Source organism: Columba livia, chromosome 2 (assembly GCF_036013475.1).
Source record: "Columba livia isolate bColLiv1 breed racing homer chromosome 2, bColLiv1.pat.W.v2, whole genome shotgun sequence".
NCBI lineage: Eukaryota > Metazoa > Chordata > Aves > Columbiformes > Columbidae > Columba > Columba livia.
In genome coordinates this window covers 154,809,400-154,828,809 of record NC_088603.1, presented here as the reverse complement: position 1 = coordinate 154,828,809, position 19,410 = coordinate 154,809,400, and the positions used below count along the sequence as shown (strand labels likewise).

Below are 19,410 nucleotides of genomic sequence, written 5' to 3'. Positions count from 1 at the left end.
AAGTTGGGGAATGAGCAGTGTAGGGGAAAGGGACCTGGGGGACCTCGGAGACAGCAGGATGACCATGAGCCAGCACTGGGCCCTTGTGGCCAGGAAGGCCAATGGCATCCTGGGGTGTATTAGAAGGGGAGTGGTTAGTAGGTCAAGAGAGGTTCTCCTGCCCCTCTACTCTGTCCTGGGGAGACCACATCTGGAATATTGTGTCCAGTTGTGGCCCCTCAGTTCCAGAAGGACAGGGAACTGCTGGAGAGAGTCCAGCGCAGGGCAACAAAGATGCTGAAGGGAGTGGAACATATCCTGTGTGAGGAAAGGCTGAGGGAGCTGGGGCTCCTTAGCTTGGAGGAGGCTGAGGGGTGACCTCAGTAACATTGATAAATATGTAAAGGGTGAGTGTCAGGAGGATGGAGCCAGGCTCTTCTCAGTGACAACCAATGATAGGACAAGGGGTGATGGGTACAAACTGGAACACAAGAAGTTCCATTTAAATATGAGAAGAAACTTCTTCTCAGTGGGGGTGACAGACACTGGACCAGGCTGCCCAGCGGGGTTGTGAAGTCTCCTACTCTGCAGACATTCAAACCCGCCCGGACACCTTCCTGTGTAACCTCATCTGGGTGTTCCTGCTCCATCAGGGGGATTGGACTGGATGATCTTTTGAAGTCCCTTTCAATCCCTGACACTGTGATTCTGTTAAAAGTCCCAGCCTCTCTGGGTCCTGGGACTGGGACGCGGCGGCTATGGACCCAGCAGTGCAGAGAGGCACGAAAACTCTACCTCAGCAGGCAGAGCCCCGCGTCACCCGCGGCTTGGGCGGCGACGGGAGGTGTAACCCCCTAGTCTCCATGTGCCTGCGCCGGGATTCGAACCCCCAACATATCGGCTGCGGGCACCTGGAACCGCAGCCCGGCGTGAGCGGCAGGACGGCGGCACCGCGCATGCGCACTCAACCGCCGCCGCTCAGCCGCCGGGCGGCGCGTGCGCCCCGCACCCTGCCCTCGCGCCCCGCCCCTCCCCGCTCTCGCGCTCTCTGTGCGACGGCGCTTGAGGAAGAAGCCGCCGTGTCGGAGGCGGCAGATTCGCCATAACCCGCCGCTCGGCCGATCTTTCCCCCCGCGCCGCCCACACCGGTTAAAATAATATTTTCTTTACCAAAGGGGGAGCCCCGCGGGGCCTCGGCACGGCCCGCTGGCGCCAAAGTGATTTTTGTTTTCCCCCTCCCCTCCATACTCCCCCCTTTATTAGCCAGGCCGCGCCGCACGGCTCGGCAGTTCCCCCGCCCCGCCCCGTCCGGTCCGGTCCCGTCCCGTCCCCGCCGCGGTTATGGAGGCTGCGGCTGCAGGTGAGCGGGGCCGGGCAGGGCGGGGGAGCGCGCACGGATCCTCTGACCGCAGCGCCGGCGCTGGCTTGGGGGGCAGAAAGCAGTTCCGGCGGCGCGTGTTATGACGCTCCATCCGCACGAGAAGTAGTTCCCTGGCAGGCGGGTCGTTACTCCCCTCCCCTGACTGGCGGCCGAAGCGGGGTGGCGGCAGTGGCTGCCGGCCGTCCTGGGGGTTGTGGAGCCCCTCACCTGTGGGGTCGGGGAGGCGAGGGAGGGCGCAGCCGCCATGGGCGTGTGGGGGTGCAGGGGCCACCCCAGCGCAGAGCCGTGGAACCGCGCGGGTCGCTCCGCGGTTAAGGGCTCCGAGGGCGCCGGCAGCCCCAGCGCGGTCCCCGGGGACCCCCGGCTGGCTGACCCGCCGCTGCGGTTCAGGAGAGAGTCGGGGAGCACCTGGAAAAGAGCAGCTGCCGGCAGCCTGCTGTTTGTGTTGAACTGATGCGCATCTGGATTTAAAACATTCGTGCTTTTCTTTGACAGCTCGTGTAAACAGCTTTAGCTCAAGAGCCTTAGGGTTCAGCCGCAGAAGGGAGATAGGTTAAAGTCAGATGCTTCCATTGCCCTGAGTGGTGCCCAATGACAGGGTGAGGCGCAGCGGGCACAGACTGAAGCACAGAAGGTTCCATCTGAATATGAGGAGAAACTTCTTTACTTTGAGGTGCCAGAACCTGGAACAGGCTGCCCAGAGAGGCTGTGGAGTCTCCTTCTCTGGAGACATTCAAACCCACCTGGACACATTCCTGTGTGATCTGCTCTGGTGAACCTGCAGGTGGGTTGGACTGGGTGATCTCCAGAGGTCCCTTCCAACCCCAACCATTCTGTGTTTCTGTGTACTTTACACTGGCCTGACTTCTATGGGGATTCCAAGTATAAGGAAAATTACGCAGTCATGGTAGCCCCAGTAATATTGTGTGTGTGCTTTTTGCATTTCACAATACCCGTGTGTTCCTTGCAGTACAAGTTTGTGAAATGTTGCAATAATTTCATTAATTACCCTGTGTACTCAACTTTGGCTTCTGGTTGTCACTCCCTGAGATGACATTTAAATTGATATTTAGAAGACAAGGTTATTTTACCTGGTCTGTGGATTATTTACAGACAATTAGTTTACAACTCGAAGAGGATTTTGTGCCAAAGAGAGCAGCACTATGAGGGGAATAACTTATATCTAAACAGCAGAATATCCAACAGGTGTTGTGTTATTTATGTGCTAGTGTAGAAACGTTTTAGGACTGCTTTATATTGCCTGTTCCAACTTTAGATAAGGAATTAATTATCTTACTACAACTACTACTGCTACTAATCCATATTTAATCAAGCATGTTTGTATTAATAAAATTGTTCTGAGTGCAGTTGGACCCATAAGTTTAATGAGTGTCTGGTATGTTTGATATTGCAGCTGCTGAACTGCGTCTGACTTCAGATGCATTTCCCATATTTGTGCTTCTAAAATTCAGGTTCAAAGCATTTCAGCCAAGGCATCATGGTGCCGATGGCTGATCACATAGTTCGAGTTTGTTCTTCGAGAGGTTCCAAGGGTTTTCGGTGTCTCTGGTAGTGCGGTTGTGTTTTAGTGGTAACTTCTGCAGTGTTGCGTTTAGCCACATGAGGGCAATCTTAGAACATTAAATAAAACCCTAAAGTCTTACTGTAAGTCTATATTAAGGTGCTTTTTTAATGATGGAAAGACACTTTATTTATAGGGTTGATAAACTGATTATTCTAAACTGCTGAGGTAAATTAATTTCCTAGTTTTTAATCCACTTCTGCATTTTGTATATTCTAGCCAAGATAAGTGTGTTCAGGCAGTATCTTGTTTTGGAGTAACTTTTTCCAGGAACTTTTGTAAAGCTGATGTGTGTAAAGAAAAAAAAAAAAACACAAAACAATATGCTTTTATTTGCTTTCATTACCTAAATTTCAGTAGCTTAAAACTCAAGTTTCTTTTGACAAGTCTAGTAACAAACTGGTTAAATACAGTATGCCTGGTTATGCAGGGCCTGTTAAGACAGGACAAGGGGTGATGGTTTTAAACTAAAGGAGGGGAGATTCAGGCTGGACATGAGGAGGAAATTCTTTACACTGAGGGTGGTGAAACACTGGCCCAGGTTGCCCGGAGAGGTGGTGGATGCCCCATCCCTGGAGACATCCCAGGCCAGACTGGATGGGGCTCTGAGCAACCTGATCTGGGTGAAGATGTCCCTGCTCATGGCAGGGGGGTTGGATTAGATGACCTTTGAAGGTCCCTTCCAACCCAAACTGTGCTATGATTCTATGGTGAGAGTGTGAGAACACACTTCAGACAAGAGAGGTAAGACCCTTGTGCCCTTTTCCTCTTGGCGTGGCTGTTTCATCATGTGGCACAAAGCAAGCTCTGGTTTCTGGTAATACCTGAGAAAACTCTGAAGCAGGTCAGTATAACATGGATACTTGGTCTCCCAGTAATTCAGTCTAACCATCTGAAATTGATCTATAAACAGCAGAACTCTTGCCCCTTACCAATCCATTTCTCTGCCTTTGTGTTGGATATTATGATGTTGTTATGTCAAATATTTGGAGATTTTCAGAGGTACTCTTATATGGTAAAATACTGTAATATTTGAATGTTACAGTAACTGACCTGTGTGGAAGTCTACATAGTGCTGTTGTGACTTAGAAGGAATCTAAGAAAGCATAAATATTGTGGATCTGAATTTCGTGGCATGCCTGATGCATCGTGTCTCTAACGGTGACTCGTGATGGATGTCTGAATAGAGAAGTATAAGAACAGGGTAAGCACGTCCAGAGTACTCTTAGCCCTTCGTATGGGCTTGCTGAGCCTCAAATAGCATCTTTCCACCTGCTAGTTCTGGAGAGACTTCACCTTCAAGAATTTGAACTGCAAGTGGATGTGTTCCAATCTTACACTTATGTGAAGACCTGATCCCTCTCTTGTTCTCTGCTTCTCCCGGGGCAGGGAGAGATCAACTGAAAAGACCAGACAGTAGTTTTAGAGGGATCATTAGCTGCTCACCTCCTCTATGACACACATTATTTCATAGTTCTACATTTAGCTTTTTGCCTTTTCTCTGCTCCTCAGCTCCATCCTTCCCAGGCATTCTGATTTATTTAACAGTTTCTCATATACAGCTGTGCTATGTTGTTGATTGTCCTTATCTTTGTACCTTTTAAGGATTACTTTTTAATTATTATTACTATTATATTAGTTTTTCTGTTTTTCAAGTTAGAGGAACAATATCCAAAGATGGAAGTGTGGACTTTTGCAGCAGTAATATTTTCTGATTTTTATATGCCTGTGTGTTACAGGACCGTCTGTTCCATGGGACTGTGAACTGGATGTTTTTGGTTTTGAGTAGTACAGCTCTTAGCTTTGTTTTGAGGCTGTCTTTACAGTATTTACTGGAACTGGGAGATCTTTAATAGAAAACCTCTCCAAACCCTTGTAGAGCGATAGCAAATTGAAAAGCTTGTTTTGCTATGGGCTCACCTTCTTTGAAGGGTCTTTTCAGGCACAGATTACTTTTTAGTACACAGGCTCTCAGGCAGGCCTGAGGTCTTTGTAAACAAATGCTTCTTTCTGCTTTTTGTTTTTCAAGTTGATAATATTATCCTTATCGACTTGTTTTGCTGTGTTTTCACATTTAATTTGTCACAATTTCCAGTCTTTTTTTGTTTTCCTCGTTTGACAAAACCTCTAACTTTTATAGATGTTTTCTTCTACAAAAGCTTCCTTTCACTGCTATTGAGCTGTGCTGGATTTTTTCTTCCCTGTTGTAAAATCTCCTTTGATGATCGGTATCAAATATGATGCTTCTCAATGAGTCTTCATGCTGCTTTCAGTAATCACAGAATTGACTGGGTTGGAAAAGACCTCAGAGATCATCGAGTCCAACCCTTGGTCCAACTCCAGTCCATTTACTAGATCATGGCACTAAGTGCTGTGTCCAATCTCAGTTTAAAAACCTCCAGGGACGGCGAGTCCACTACCTCCCTGGGCAGCCATTCCAATGCCTGACCACTCTCTCTGGAAAGAATTTCTTTCTAATATCCAGCCTAAATTTCCCCTGGCAGCCCATGGCCCCTTGTCCTATTGCTGACTGCCTGGGAGAAGAGACCAATCCCCACCTGGCTAGAACTGCCCTTCAGGTAGTTCTAGAGAGTGATGAGCTCACCTCTAAGCCTCCTCTTCTCCAGACTAAACAACCCCAGCTCCCTCAGCCTCTCCCCATAGGTCTTATGTTCAAGTCCCTTCACCAGTCGTGTTGCTCTTCTCTGGACCCGCTCCAGCACTTCAATCTCTTTCCTGAACTGAGGGGCCCAGAACTGAACACAACACTCCAGGTGTGGCCTCCCCAATGCAGAGTACAGGGGAAGGATCACTGCCCTTGTCCTGCTGACCACGTTATTTTTGATACAGGACAGGATACCGTTGGCCTTCTTGGCCACCTGGGCACACTGTTGGCTCATGTTGAGCTTCCTGTCAATTAGTACCCCCAGGTCCCTTTCTGTCTGACTGCTCTCCAGCCACTCTGTGCCCAGCCTGGAGCGCTGCAGGGGGTTGTTGTGATCAAAGTGCAGCACCCGGCACTTCGCCTTGTTGAACTTCATCCCATTGGAATCAGCCCATTTTTCCAGTCTATCCAGATCCCTCTGCAGAGCCCTCCTGCCTTCCAGCAGGTCGACACTCCCTCCCAGTTTGGTGTCATCAGCAAATTTGCTGATGATTGTCTCAATCCCCTCATCTAAATCGTCAATAAAGATGTTAAACAGGACTGGACCCAACACTGACCCCTCGGGGACACCACTAGTGACTGGCCGCCAGCTGGATGCAGCCCCATTCACCAGCACTCTCTGGGCCCGGCCCTCCAGCCAGTTCTTAACCCAGCGTAGAGTACACTTGTCCAAGCCATGGGCTACCAGCTTTTGCAAGAGTATATTATGGGAGACAGTGTCAAAGGCCTTGCTGAAGTCCAGATAGACCACATCCACGGCTTTCCCCTCATCCACCAGGTGAGTCACCTGATCATAAAAGATCAGGTTGGTCAGACAGGACCTGCCCCTCCTAAACCCATGCTGGCTGGGTCTGATCCCTTGTCCATCCTGAAGGTGCTGTGTGATTCCATTCAGGATGATCTGCTCCATAACCCTGCCAGGCACCGAGGTCAAGCTGACAGGCCTGTAGCTGCCAGGGTCAGCTCTGCGGCCCTTTTTGTGGACTGGGGTAACATTGGCCAATTTCCAATCATATGGGACCTCCCCAGTGAGCCAGGACTGTTGGAAGATGATGGAGAGCGGCTTGGCAAGTTCTTCTGCTGGCTCCCTCATCACCCTGGGATGGATCTCATCTGGTCCCATAGACTTGTGAGGATCCAGATGGCTCAGTAAATCACCAACTATTTCCTCCTGGAATACAAGGGGCCTATTTGGCTTTCTATCTCTGCCAACCACCTCCAGAGATGAGTTGTCCTGAGGGCCACCTGTCTTACTGGTAAAAACTGAGGCAAAGTAGGTATTAAGTACCTCAGCTTTCTACTCATCTTTGTTAACTATATTTCCCTCAGAGTCCAACAGAGAATGGAGGTTTTCCTTGCCCCTCCTTTTGTTATTAACATATTTGAAGAAGGACTTTTTATTATCCCTGACAGAATTGGCCAAATTAACTTCAAATTGCACTTTTGTTTCCCTGATTTTTTTTTTTTTTTTCTGCATGATCTAGCTATGTCCATAAATTCTTTATAAGTAGCCAGCCCTTTTTTCCACAGTCGGTAAAGTCTCTTTTTATTTCTGATTTCATTCAGAATCTCCCTGTTTAGCCAAGCCGGTTGTCTTCCCCGCCGGCTAGCCTTTCGGCACACTGGTATAGCCTGTTCCTGTGCACTCAAAACCTCCTGCTTGAAGCATGTCCAACCCTTCCGGGCCCCCTTGTTTTTAAGCATTGTTTCCCAGGGTATGCTCTGAACTAGACTTCTGAATAGGCAAAAATCTGCCCTCCGCAAGTCCAGCGTAGAGGTTTTGTTAATGGTTCTCCCTGCATCTCTGAGTATTGAAAATTCTATTATTTCATGGTTGCTATACCCCAGGCGGCCTCCAACCACTACATCTCCCACCAGCCCTTCTCTGTTTGTAAACAGTAGGTCTAGCGGGGTCTTGCCCCTGGTGGGCTCATTTACCAGCTGATGAAGGAAATTGTCCTCTATACACTCTAGGAACTTCCTAGACTGCTTCTTCCGCGCAGTATTGAGCTCCCAGCAGATATCCGGCAGGTTAAAGTCACCCACAAGAACAAGGGCCGTCGATTTTGAAACATCTGCCAGCTGCTTGTAGAATAATTCATCTCCTTCATCGTCCTGGTTGGGCGGTCTATAACAGACACCCATGAGGATGTCAGCCCTGTTGGACTTCCCCCTGATTCTGGTCCACAGGCACTCAACCTTGTCACTGCTGACCTCAAGTTTAACAGTTGAGTGACTCTCTAACATATAAAGCCACCCCTCCACCTCTTCTACCCTGCCTATCTTTTCTGAAGAGCTTGTAGCCACACACAGCAGCACTCCAGTCATATGAGTCATCCCACCATGTTTCTGTGATGGTAACTATGTCATAGCTTTCCTGCTGCACTATGGCTTCCAGCTCCTCTTGTTTGTTGCCCATACTGCGTGCATTAGTGTACATGCACTTCAAGTGGGCTGCTGATTTCCCTCTTAATTCAGGCTTTCCATCCTTAGGCTGATCTTTGGAGAGCCCAGTTTCAATCCCTTCCCCCTCTTCTTCCCCCTCTTCTTCCCCCTCTTCTTCCCCCTCTTCTTCCCCCTCTTCTTCCCCCTCTTCTTCCCCCTCTTCTTCCCCCTCTTCTTCCCCCTCTTCTTCCCCCTCTTCTTCCCCCTCTTCTTCCCCCTCTTCTTCCCCCTCTTCTTCCCCCTCTTCTTCCCCCTCTTCTTCCCCCTCTTCTTCCCCCTCTTCTTCCCCCTCTTCTTTAAACCTTTTTTTTTTTTTGTGTGTGTGTGTGTGGTTTGTTTTTGTTTTGTTAAAAATGCTTTTTGGCCCTTTATCACTCTCTTACAGGGATTTTGAGTGCTTTTTTATCAGGTGTGATCTACTTTGAATAAAGTCGAGAACTGTTTCTTCTCCTGTGGTTTCCTCGACCTCTTGCTTAATGGCATCTAAACATTTAATCCTGGTACCCTGTCCTTACCTGATATGTAACCAATCTCCATAAGGGTAACTGAAACCTACAATATATTGTTGTTTCTGCCTCTGTAACCTCTTTTGTTCCCCTCAGTGTGCCACAGTGATTCTTACCACTGTTGCTCATGTAGTCCCAACACTGTGCTGTTCTGTACAACGCAACTATTTCAGTCCTTGGGGATTCTGTTGCTTGTTAAAAAAGCATGTTAATCAGATTAGACTCTGAGCTGTTTCTAACAGATGGCATTGCTTCACAAACAATACATCCTGCTTTCTGCCCTCCGTATTTAGAAGTGATAGTGTCCCACTGGCATTACAACAGCATTTTTCAGAAGCTTGTTTGAATGCAAGTCTGTCAATAATCTTCATCTAAACTAGGCATTCTGATTTTGTCACTTTATTCAGTATCTTGCATTATTGGAGTATTATGTAGATTTATCGTCTTAAAAACAACTACAAAGAAATGGAAAACAAACCCAACAGTTTGTTTCAACTGTTCGTTTCCTTTTAAAATTTTACTAACTTCTGTGTTATCCATTTGAAAACAGTCTTTGTGATTTTACTACTACAAGATGAGCCGCTTGGATCTTTATGGTCTTTCACACTTGTCACCTACTCTTTCATCTTTAATTTAAAAACATTTTCATAATCTCTGAATTTTGGGGTTGGATGAAGCCTGCTGCTCCTCATGTAACGTTCCCTTAGGATTATACGAAACTATCTGCTTAGTTCTGCTCACAACAGCTTGGTCTTGCATTCATGTCCCAAGCACCTGAACGAGTGCTTTTGTTTTCTCTGTCCTAGTGTATTTGTATTGTGTAGCTTTTAAAATGCAGTTTATTTCCTAATCAGAAGCATTCACAAAATTCAGTGTAATTTAATCTTATATACTGTGTACCTCCCTGTAATGTCCAAGAACCTCTATAGATGTAGATTAGTTCATAAACTAAACTTGTGGCCTTGTTAGAAAAAGTGCTGAATGTATATGGTTAGGGTTTCCATAAAACCATATTAAGTGGTATTGATTTTAGTATAATCTTTTAGCTTTTGCAGGAATGCATCCTCTTATCAACATTGCCATAACTTTCTTTTGTAATGTCAAAATAAAAAACGCTTGTGGCATTTAACTAATGATAATTAAATATTCCTGAATTCAGTTAGCAGCTGAAAGTCAGAACGGACATGCTCAGGTGCTCCTGTTCCTTGATTGAATATATTCTGTATTGCAGGTTTTATCTCCATAGTCATCCTATGATGGTGAATTAAAAACAAACTTGCTTGCTATCTAGAATAGTTCAGGTTCAGATGAAGGAAGCCCTAAAATAGCTTTCTGTTCTCTCTGGTCTGCTGGTTTTTGTAGAGATAATTTGTTCATTTTGAACATGGGATACTTGTGCTGCTGCTGTTCTAATGATCGTAAATAGCAGCGGCTTTTCTATACTTTTTTAACGCTTACTGAGGATGATGCTTTTGGATAATAACTTCATTGTTCCATGCACCAATAGGTGTCCAGTGAATTTTTATTTTTGCATCTAACTATGGAGTTCTAGTTACTTTAAACTGTTGCAAAGCTTTAGAGGCTTTTACATAAGTGTTAAATATTGTCTGCATTGAAAGAGTCCTGAAAAGCTTTAGGTATATTAGAATGATTTATGGTACAAAAATATAGATGGATTATCTCCTTTTTTTTTCCCTTATTGTATGTGACTTATGAAAATAATTTATTTAAAAATAAAACCAAACCCAACCCCTAGCCTACTTTTATATAAAATGAAAGTTTTTCATTAATTAAAATTGACTCTAGACTAGGTTTTGTCATACAATGATCAAAAGTATGTATGTCAATAATACATTACCTGATTCCCTTAAACACTGTTCATTTTGGTGATTTCTCTAATATGAGTGTTTCTTTCTTCCCCTTTCTCCCTTTCCCCCTCCAACTTTGGAGCAAAACGGGATGGGTTCTGTTTTATGCTTTGTGAAGGGGATTGGGAATAAGGGAGGCTGCTTCCTAGTCTGAAATTTGCTGTTTGTTAGTAGCATCTGTTAATCTCTTTAGGTTAGTATAAAGAAAAAAAAATAATTAAGAAATACCTTGAGATCTTTGGAAGAATTATGAAAAAAATTCTATGTCTTCACTTATGTTATCGCTTAATGTGCTACTTTTCCATTTAAGAAGAAAATAACTGTTATTTCAGTGCACACCGAGCACAGTTTATGTGGGCAAACTGAAGATAATGAATTAATACAAAGTGTGTTTAGTGAATAGAATGTTCCAAATGGGTTTTGGCTGAAACTTCTGTTGCTTGTTTACCTGTGTGCTTGATTACTGTTCCTTTCTTTCTCTGCATATTTAATTGCTGTCTAATTAACTGCTCTGTTGGTTTCCTACATAATTAATTATTCACTAATTAATCATTGATTCCCTGCATAGTTAATTAACTTATTGCTTATTTGATTTTTACACTTAATTGACTATAATTCATTGTTCTATTACTACACCACCTAATTAGCAACTGGTTAATCAATTATCATTTGCTTACTCCTGATCTGGTTGTTTAGGCCTGCGATCAGCACAGTTCATCCTCTGCTTTATGACCTCCTTTTTCAGTTGTTCCTTTGAAAATCATTTCTTTACTCGGTTTTGTTTCCATCTCACCTCCGAGCAAATCACACGTGTGTTCTGCTGCTTTGTGCACCTTCATTAACTCTGTTCTCTGCCACATGGTTTTGTTCCAGCGTTACTTCTGTGTGATGGTTTCTTGTGGTTTTAGTACTTCCCATGAATCCTGAATTCTTCTTGGGAAGCCTTAAACAAGGATTTGTATAATCAGGTGCTTTAAACAACCGAACAGACTTTTGGGGGTTCTTCTTGCTCTTCTGCCCCTCTCCAAGTCCCCACTGGGAAGGATGAAGGATAACGTGTGTGAGTCAGAACTGGTGGAGGATGAGACACGACACACAAAGCAGTGAGCCTGAACTTTTATGGAAAACAACTAGCAGGTCAGGAAGCAAAAACAATAGCAAATAAAACCTCAAAATAGGAGTGTTGTCTAAATAATGGAATTTAAATGTTTAGTGTTAGTTAAACCTTTAGGTCAATGCTCCTAAGTGTTGCAGTGTGAATCTTAAATGTGTGTTTGTTGAGAGAACAGTTGTCATCTACTTAGTCAATAATGGGCTTCATTCACTTAAAAATATAATAATACTAACTAGAGCAGAACTAGTTCAAAGGAACTGATTCAGGGGAACATTTCCATTATAAGTGAGCTGCAATCACAACAGAATGCGTGTGTGCTCAAGACAGCAGAATGCCTGAGCAGGAACCCTACCAAGTTCCTAAGAACACCTTGAGTGTATTATACATCTCACGTAGCTGTGCTTGTGTTACATACAGTATACTTCAAACAACAGAAACAGTATTTGGGTTGTTCTGCAGAGGTGTTTTAAAAGAAATGAAGGCATATTCTGCCTTTTTGTTTTGAGGTAGTTGTATTATTTCTGAAGATGAGGATGCTTTTGTTATAGCTTCAGGTGCAAATAAGTGTAAAAGAAAGCCAGCTTTTAACATTGAGAACACCTTAAAGATGGATTTTTCTTGAGTGGGGTGAACTACATAACTAGTGTGTTGTGACAGGGAATAGTATTAAATAGGGTTAGTGATCTTTGCTTGGGATTGCTTTGAAAACAGGTCCCAAAGTGTAGCTTCCCTGGTCTCTTCACCCCTGACTCATCCCAGAGTTCACAAAATAGCACTTTATTGCTGTATTTATCCAGCTAATCTGTGGTTTGGTTTGTACCTCAAACAGCATCGGCTGTGCCAGTTTGATTTCAGTGATGTTATGTCCCTCGTTTTCCTTAGGGAGGCAGAGGGGAGAGGAACAATATAAACCAATCTCTGGGTCTGGAGTTTTTATGTACGTAGCTGAAGAACAAGCGTGTTGTTAAAATTGGTTCCTGGTGGTTGTTTTCGCTGAGGGAATCACGGAGTGTTGAAAAATCAAGCCATTAAAACAAATGACAGTGGTTTTAGAAAGCAAACAAAGTCCTCTGAATTAACTCTGCCAAAAGTGAGTGGATTTTGTGTAGGTGGATTTTTCTGAATTATTAACTTTCACCCTTCTTTGTAGTTACTGTCTTGAGGCTTTGCTTTCATATCACAGCTCTAGTACCAGCGAATCAAAAACCAAACCAAAATACCCACAACCAACCAACCAAAAAGCCAAACAAAATGCCCAAACAAACTAACCCCATGAAGTTTTGTCCAAAAAGTTCTGTAAAACTGTTTAAAGCATTGACCAGACAAAGTTCTAATGAAATTCTTCATTTGCTGCTGCTTCAAAGGTTTTTAGTGGGTTAGGTGTTTTTTTATGAATGGGAATTCTTCATAGAACCTGTATGTCAAAGCACATGAATTACTAGATGTTTTTATTAATGTCAAATGTCAATATTGCCTCTGAGGCCGATATGATGTGTTTTGATTTGAGAGAAAAACTTTTCCCCTCCTCCTCAAACTTTCCTCCTATTCCTGCCCATTTTTCTCCATGTAAATGGGTCAAGATGAGGCCTCATCATTTTTTCAAATATTTCCGTAAAACATTAAAAAAACTTTGTTTGTGCAGCTCTGAAGTGAATGACCAGGAGAAAGGAAGATGATGTGATTGCATAGCTGTGAATGTCATATGATGCAACATTTTGTGGTCTACAGTGTTGCAGATGTTTGTTTTCACCTTCCACCCCGCTTTTTAATTAATGGTAGAGCCACATCTAGGGATAATGACCCCTGAAACCGAGCACTTCACATTTTTAACTCACAGTAGCGTGCTAAGGCAAAAGTGACACATCAAAGACATGTTTATAATAAAATATATTTAGTTTATAATAGCGTAGTGAAGGAAAAGTTTCCTTTATCTTTTATGGCATGTAATTCTTCCTAACCTTCTTTAGTTTCCAGCACTTACACAGGTAATTAGAGATTTAGACTTACTTAGGTGAAGTAAGTGGAAAGGTGAAGTACATGTAGCAAAGAACAGCGAGATCCATGAAGATGAATTAAGATTTTGGGCCCAACTTCTCTGTATTTCAGAGCTACTTTGAGAAAGATAAAATGTTTTGCATTTCTACCAGTGTGATACTCATCAAACCTGGGCAATGACTTCATGTCTTACGTAATTTTATCGTGTGTTTGAAAAAATATGAAATTGTAACGTTGTCTGATGCTGGAAAGGAAAAAAAAAGGTCTTAATCTCTTCTGCTTCCTTTTGGGTCTTCTTAGAAAATTTCTAAGATTTGAGCCAGATGTTTTTTTTTTCCCCAGGCGGATATCTGGGTAGAAGTTTACCCATTTCTTGAATTAATTAATTTTGAGATTTACTATGAATATCTTCATTTAGTGGTTTAACCGTCATTGTTTCAGCTCATTACTGTCAAGTGTATTAATGTTACTGATAGTTACTATATTAGCTGAATTGCAATCTCAATAACTAGTGGTACTGTAAACTTAAATTTGGAAATATTAACTCCTCTTTTTAAACTTGTTTTTCAGGGACCAATTCCATCTTCATGTGTAAGCTTTGTAACTTGTTCTCACCAAATCAGTCCGAACTGTTGTCTCACGTCTCTGAGAAGCACGTGGAAGAAGGGACCAATGTGGATGACATCATTATTCCGCTCCAGCCTCTAACAGCACCCACAAACATAAGCAAAGAGGGAGAAGGTACTTTCTTAAATTGAGAGGAATGTAATTCTCGAAGTCATTTAGTTTTTTAGTAAAACCTGTGATGCGATGATTCCGCGTTGCATATAGAATGGTTTACATAGCTTGTTTTAATAGTGGTTACTGTACAACTGCCAACCTGAATTTAATTCAGTGCAAAATAGATCGGAGGACAGATGTGGATAAACTCAGCATGTGATAGGGGATGATGACATTGGTCCATTAATTTTAAATGTTAAGTATAGCAACGTCTGCTTCCTACAGCTTTGATTCGAGCTGTGGGAAGACTGTGTGACAGCAGCAGAAAGCAACAGGACAGTGTGGATGGGACTCTTGATGCTCAAGAATAGTGCTGTGCTTTGAGTTATCTAACTTGTTTGTTGTATTTCAGACAATTTTAATATTCTATTTCTAAAAGGAAATGCATGATTAATAATTTGTAACTGTGCTGTGATACTGGCACTAGGGAAAAAGAAATCTGCTGGTCAAACTTTGAATTAATTCTACAGAACGATTTTACTTTGCAGTGGAAGAAGTTACATTCATTCAATTTTTAACTGATTATGATTGCAGTTCTTTGTAGTGTTAGCAATGGGTTCAAAATAATTCAGTCTTGATAATTGTATCTTCTTTTAGACCCTTACTGAGCAATGGATTTATGTTGTTGCTAAACCTCTTATTTAACACAACTACTAGGATTTCGTAATCATTATGATTTCTAGATATTAAAAAGCATGTACTTATGAATGAAAAACACTCAAGTATCATACTTAGATTTAAAAAAAAAAAATAACATATGGTTATGGTATTTCTTCATTTATTTACCAGCACTAATTCAGTAGCTATATTAACTTCTTCAGCATAAGAAGATAATTCTAATTACAGTCATATAGTATTCAGCTGTAGCTGCTGTCTCCTCAGATGGTTGGTGAGGAAAAATTGCACCATATTGTTATTTCACACAATGCCTAATATAAACAGTGCATCAGAAGAAGATAGATAAATATCAGATCCACATCAAGTTCCAAAATGCCATTCTAATTTTATTTTAATTGTGCAGACATACGGAATGCTTCTTTCTTAAATCTTTTTCTCTTGTTAGCCCTTCACTGTATTTCTGAGCACAGTGAGACTGGTACTATCTAAGGATCTTATTCCTTTTAGTAAAAAGGCTCTTCTGTGAATTCCTTTTTGCATTTGTGTCAGGGACTGTCTGTCCTTTCTGTGTTGCATGTTGTTAAGTGTGCATTATATGTTTATGAGAATAGTATGTAATTACTGTTGTGATCTGAAGCAGCAGAAATTAGACATAGGCAGCCTTTAGGAAAATAACTTCGCAAATCTAATTATGCAAAATATAACATTCATAAGTTACATACTCATAAGTAACCTTTTCATTAATCTTGGTGAATACTTTTCATTGTCTGCTATGGTCATATGGTGCCACCTTTTTCAGATTATGTAGCCAAACTCTTTGCCGTCTGTTGCCAGTAAGGATGTCAAGGTAAATTACTTTGACATAGATTTCAGCTTGTGTTATAGACATACTTTAATATTTCTTTGCCATCACACAGATTGATTGGAGAAGAGGGTGGTCTGAAGTCCTATTCAGTTATTTCCTGTGTTCTGTTTAAAAAATAAAGGGTATTTCACAGTTGAATATAGGAATTTGAGAAGTTCTTATTTCAAGGCATCATTTTTTCCCTCCTTCTATGGAATCTGCAGCAGATAAAACTTTAAAAAGCTTATAATATACAATTTTTTCTCAGTGGACCCTTCTTTGTAGTAATTGAGTATTGTCACTGAAAGAAGTGATTGATGAATGACAGTAGTAAAAATTACAACTTCCTTTTAGTTCTCGTTGGCTGATGGATGAACATCTTTTTGTCCTTTGAAAGCACAGTTTTTCTTCCAGCTATTGGTAAGCTCTGTAGCTGCCCCAGGACTGGTGTGAGTGAGTGAATGCTGAGTTGTTAATGCAGCTCTGTGTTCTGCCTGAGTAATACGTTAATTATTTTGTAAGTACTATGAAAAGTAAAATGTAAGGCAAGTAATATGTTTTTGTTACTTTAATGTTATTTTATTGGTGGTGCTCTCTGCTGAATTTTATTTAATCACACCCCTTCCCCATAGTTAGGTCATGGTATTTTTAGACTTGATTTGAACCATTTTGGTGGGGTGATGTTAGAATTTTTTTAACAAATGGAACCACAGGTACCGGGCAGATGTTGCTGTTATACAAATTATGCATAGGTCACATTTTGTCCGGCGCTGGAATGTGGCATCTGTGTTTGGGAAATGACAGATATTTACTGATTAACTGTAGTCACGCATAACTCCATTTTTGCATAGGGTTTCCATTCATAACTTTTTATAATGACCCTTATCTCCTTCAAAGTGCTTGTCAAAACTCTCTTTTTTTTACTTAGTCAGGTTGGCAATGGTTTGAGGGACAGCATGGGTAGCTCTAACGTCATCTATTCATGATACTAGTCTGTAGTGGATTGTTGTTTGTTTTAGGCTATGTCTGCATTATGAGATACACACTTTCTGCAGCACGGTCTCTAGGCCTGATCTATTGATCATTAAACCTGGAATAAAGTTAGTGTCTGGGTATCATAATTTTCTCCAAGGAGTTTAACTCATTAAGATCACTTAAAAATGTGGCATATGAATCAGCCTTATCCTCACTTGAACACAAACGATGCAACTAGAGCATAAACTCAGGCTTTGGGGCGTAACAGGTGTTCCTACGTGCCATAGTATACGTACATCACAGTAACAATACAAGGCTGTGGATGAGATTTATTTGCATATATCTGTACGTCACTTTGTGCGTAAGATTCTGAATACAACCAAATACAGTTGTAATTGCTTAAATAATATGTAAACTTTTAACACTGACATTTGAGGAAGATTTCATATAGCATAATGTATTTAGCTGTTAAAACTTGCTCAGGATGTTTAGGTGAACACTTGCACAAGTGCTTGGTGTCTTCTGACAAACTTCTTGTTTGACTCACTGTGGTGACTGTTGAGCTGCTTACACAGGTTTGGATTCAAGGACCATTTGACAGGGATCACTTATCTCCTCCTCTTTCAGAATCATAAATATTTGCCCCATTACAACATTAAAATGGTGTGTTGAAGATGTTTTGTACATGTGTAAATTGAGTTATACATGGGATTGATTTAAGGCTGAGGGGTAGAAAACCAGAAAAGAAGAATCCATTATATTCTTACAGTGTATAGTCTTAACAGTTTCTTGCATTTTCCTGTACATAATAAAGTAACTTCAGAAAATTCTACCCTTTAAGAGTTGTTCTTTAGTGAACCGATTTTGGTAAAGCTTGTTTTCTAGGCAAACACTATACTGAGGGTCATCAAGCCTGGCAGAATCCACAGTGCTGCTGTGCCAGGATCTTCGTGATCTACAGACTCATCTATGAAGAGTTTAAAAATACTCAACAGTGAAGTCATTGCTATTTTAATTTTATGCTTACTTTTGTTCAACTTTATTTAAAAAAAGAAACCAACATTAAAAATGTCTAGGCCCTGGTGCTCTGGAGGTCTGGTTGTGGACCTCTGCTGTTATGTAGCATGATCTCAGGCAAGTAATTTGTGTGAGCTATTGCAGACTGCAGTGGAATTTGATTTTTACATAGATATCTATGTATGTTTGGCATAGCTAAACATAAAGGGATTAACTAAATATAATTCTTCTGCATGAAGGCCTCATAAATTGAAATTTTCTGTGCTAGTCATGTTCTGAACATTTCTAAGGCAATTGATTATTAAATGGGCTGATTTGGAGAAGCTTATGTGTATAATTCCTATAAAGGAACAGTACAAAAATAGACTTACATAGTTTACCTCATTATTCTCCTTTTGAAGTGCTTTTTTTATGTCTTTGCATATAGAATTATATAGCATAGCACAAGATGTCTTTCTTGAATATTGCCATTGCTCATCCAATACCTGTCAATGTAAAGATTTGATACAGTGAGTCTATGATGAGTGTAAAAGTCCCCAGAAACAATTAAGATGTTCTTGAGGGAACAGAATCTTTAAAAATCTTTTTAATGAGCAATTTAAAACTTCTGCTTCGGACTAAGCATCCTTGAAATAAATGATGTTTTTTATTTATATATAGTATATTATATATAGTATATATACTACATTTTTTTTAACAGTCAGCATATTCTTTTTTCTAGTGAATGATGGTGTTTCTGACCAATTTGGTTAAGTGCTAATAGAGCAATGACAATGTACTATTCAATTACTGTGGTTTGTTAATTTAGGTTTTGCTTTGAGCAGTGATTAGTACAATGCAGCATGAATGGCAAACTGGATAGAGACAGCTGGAATTTTTCGGTCATGTGCATTGTTATAAACTTAATTGTGGCATTGCTAATTTAAAGTAGCTTGCGGTATGTTCGGTCCAGGAAAGAGGAGAACAAGGAGCAAGGAAATGACATGACTGTCATAAGCTTCACAAGTTCTGGGGATGGATCAGTTGTCCATATGAGTCCTGCTGTTCCCGTGCATGTTGCCACTCAGTGCTTGCCACCAAACCTTTTAAAAAGTTTGAGAACGGCTGTAAATTCTCCTGCTGGTGGGCTCCTTTGCAAACAGATGTAAGTTTACACATTCTGTATATCGCTTGCCACACCATTAGTAGTCACGGTGGTAAGAGCTACCATTTTGTGGGCTCTAGAAGAGGATCTACCACCAACCTTCTACAAGAGCAGTTTTCATATTTCCACTTGTATACATGGTTTTGTTGAAATTTGTGTCTAAATGTGAAAGTGCCGGGTTTTTTTTTCATTAAGTTCTCATTAAAACAGTCAATAAGCAGCATATCACTTTTGCCTGATTACGCTTCATTTATTGTTGTTGCATAATCTGATTATTGCGTTGTAAGAGGATGGAAAGAATATCATACACAGAGAATATGGCGCTTGCATTCACTCTTCAAATCCTGGGATATAATTATTTTATAGTAACCTGAGTGGTATCCACATCTGTATTCCTCAAATTATGTTTGATATGGTGGCAAATTGTGACATTTTACAGGTTGGCATGAAGGTAAATGTTTGTTTTTAATTGCACGTTAATTTATTTAACTCAAGGC

The 19,410-nt window shown here is 41.6% G+C and overlaps 1 protein-coding gene across 6 annotated transcripts in view; it reads left to right on the top strand.

The window, feature by feature from the left end:
- Nucleotides 1–19,410, top strand: part of ZFAT (zinc finger and AT-hook domain containing) — a 144,114-nt gene that overhangs the window by 46,897 nt on the left and 77,807 nt on the right. For 4 of the 6 annotated variants that reach the window (XM_065054461.1, XM_065054458.1, XM_065054459.1 and 1 more), the window contains one exon: nt 14,106–14,276. In XM_065054461.1, the coding sequence (XP_064910533.1) occupies nt 14,106–14,276 (171 nt within the window). Of the gene's footprint in view, nt 1–1,025; nt 1,340–1,395; nt 2,145–14,105; nt 14,277–19,410 lie in introns of those variants that run through there. The other 2 variants (XM_065054462.1, XM_065054464.1) reach the window with 2 other exon arrangements.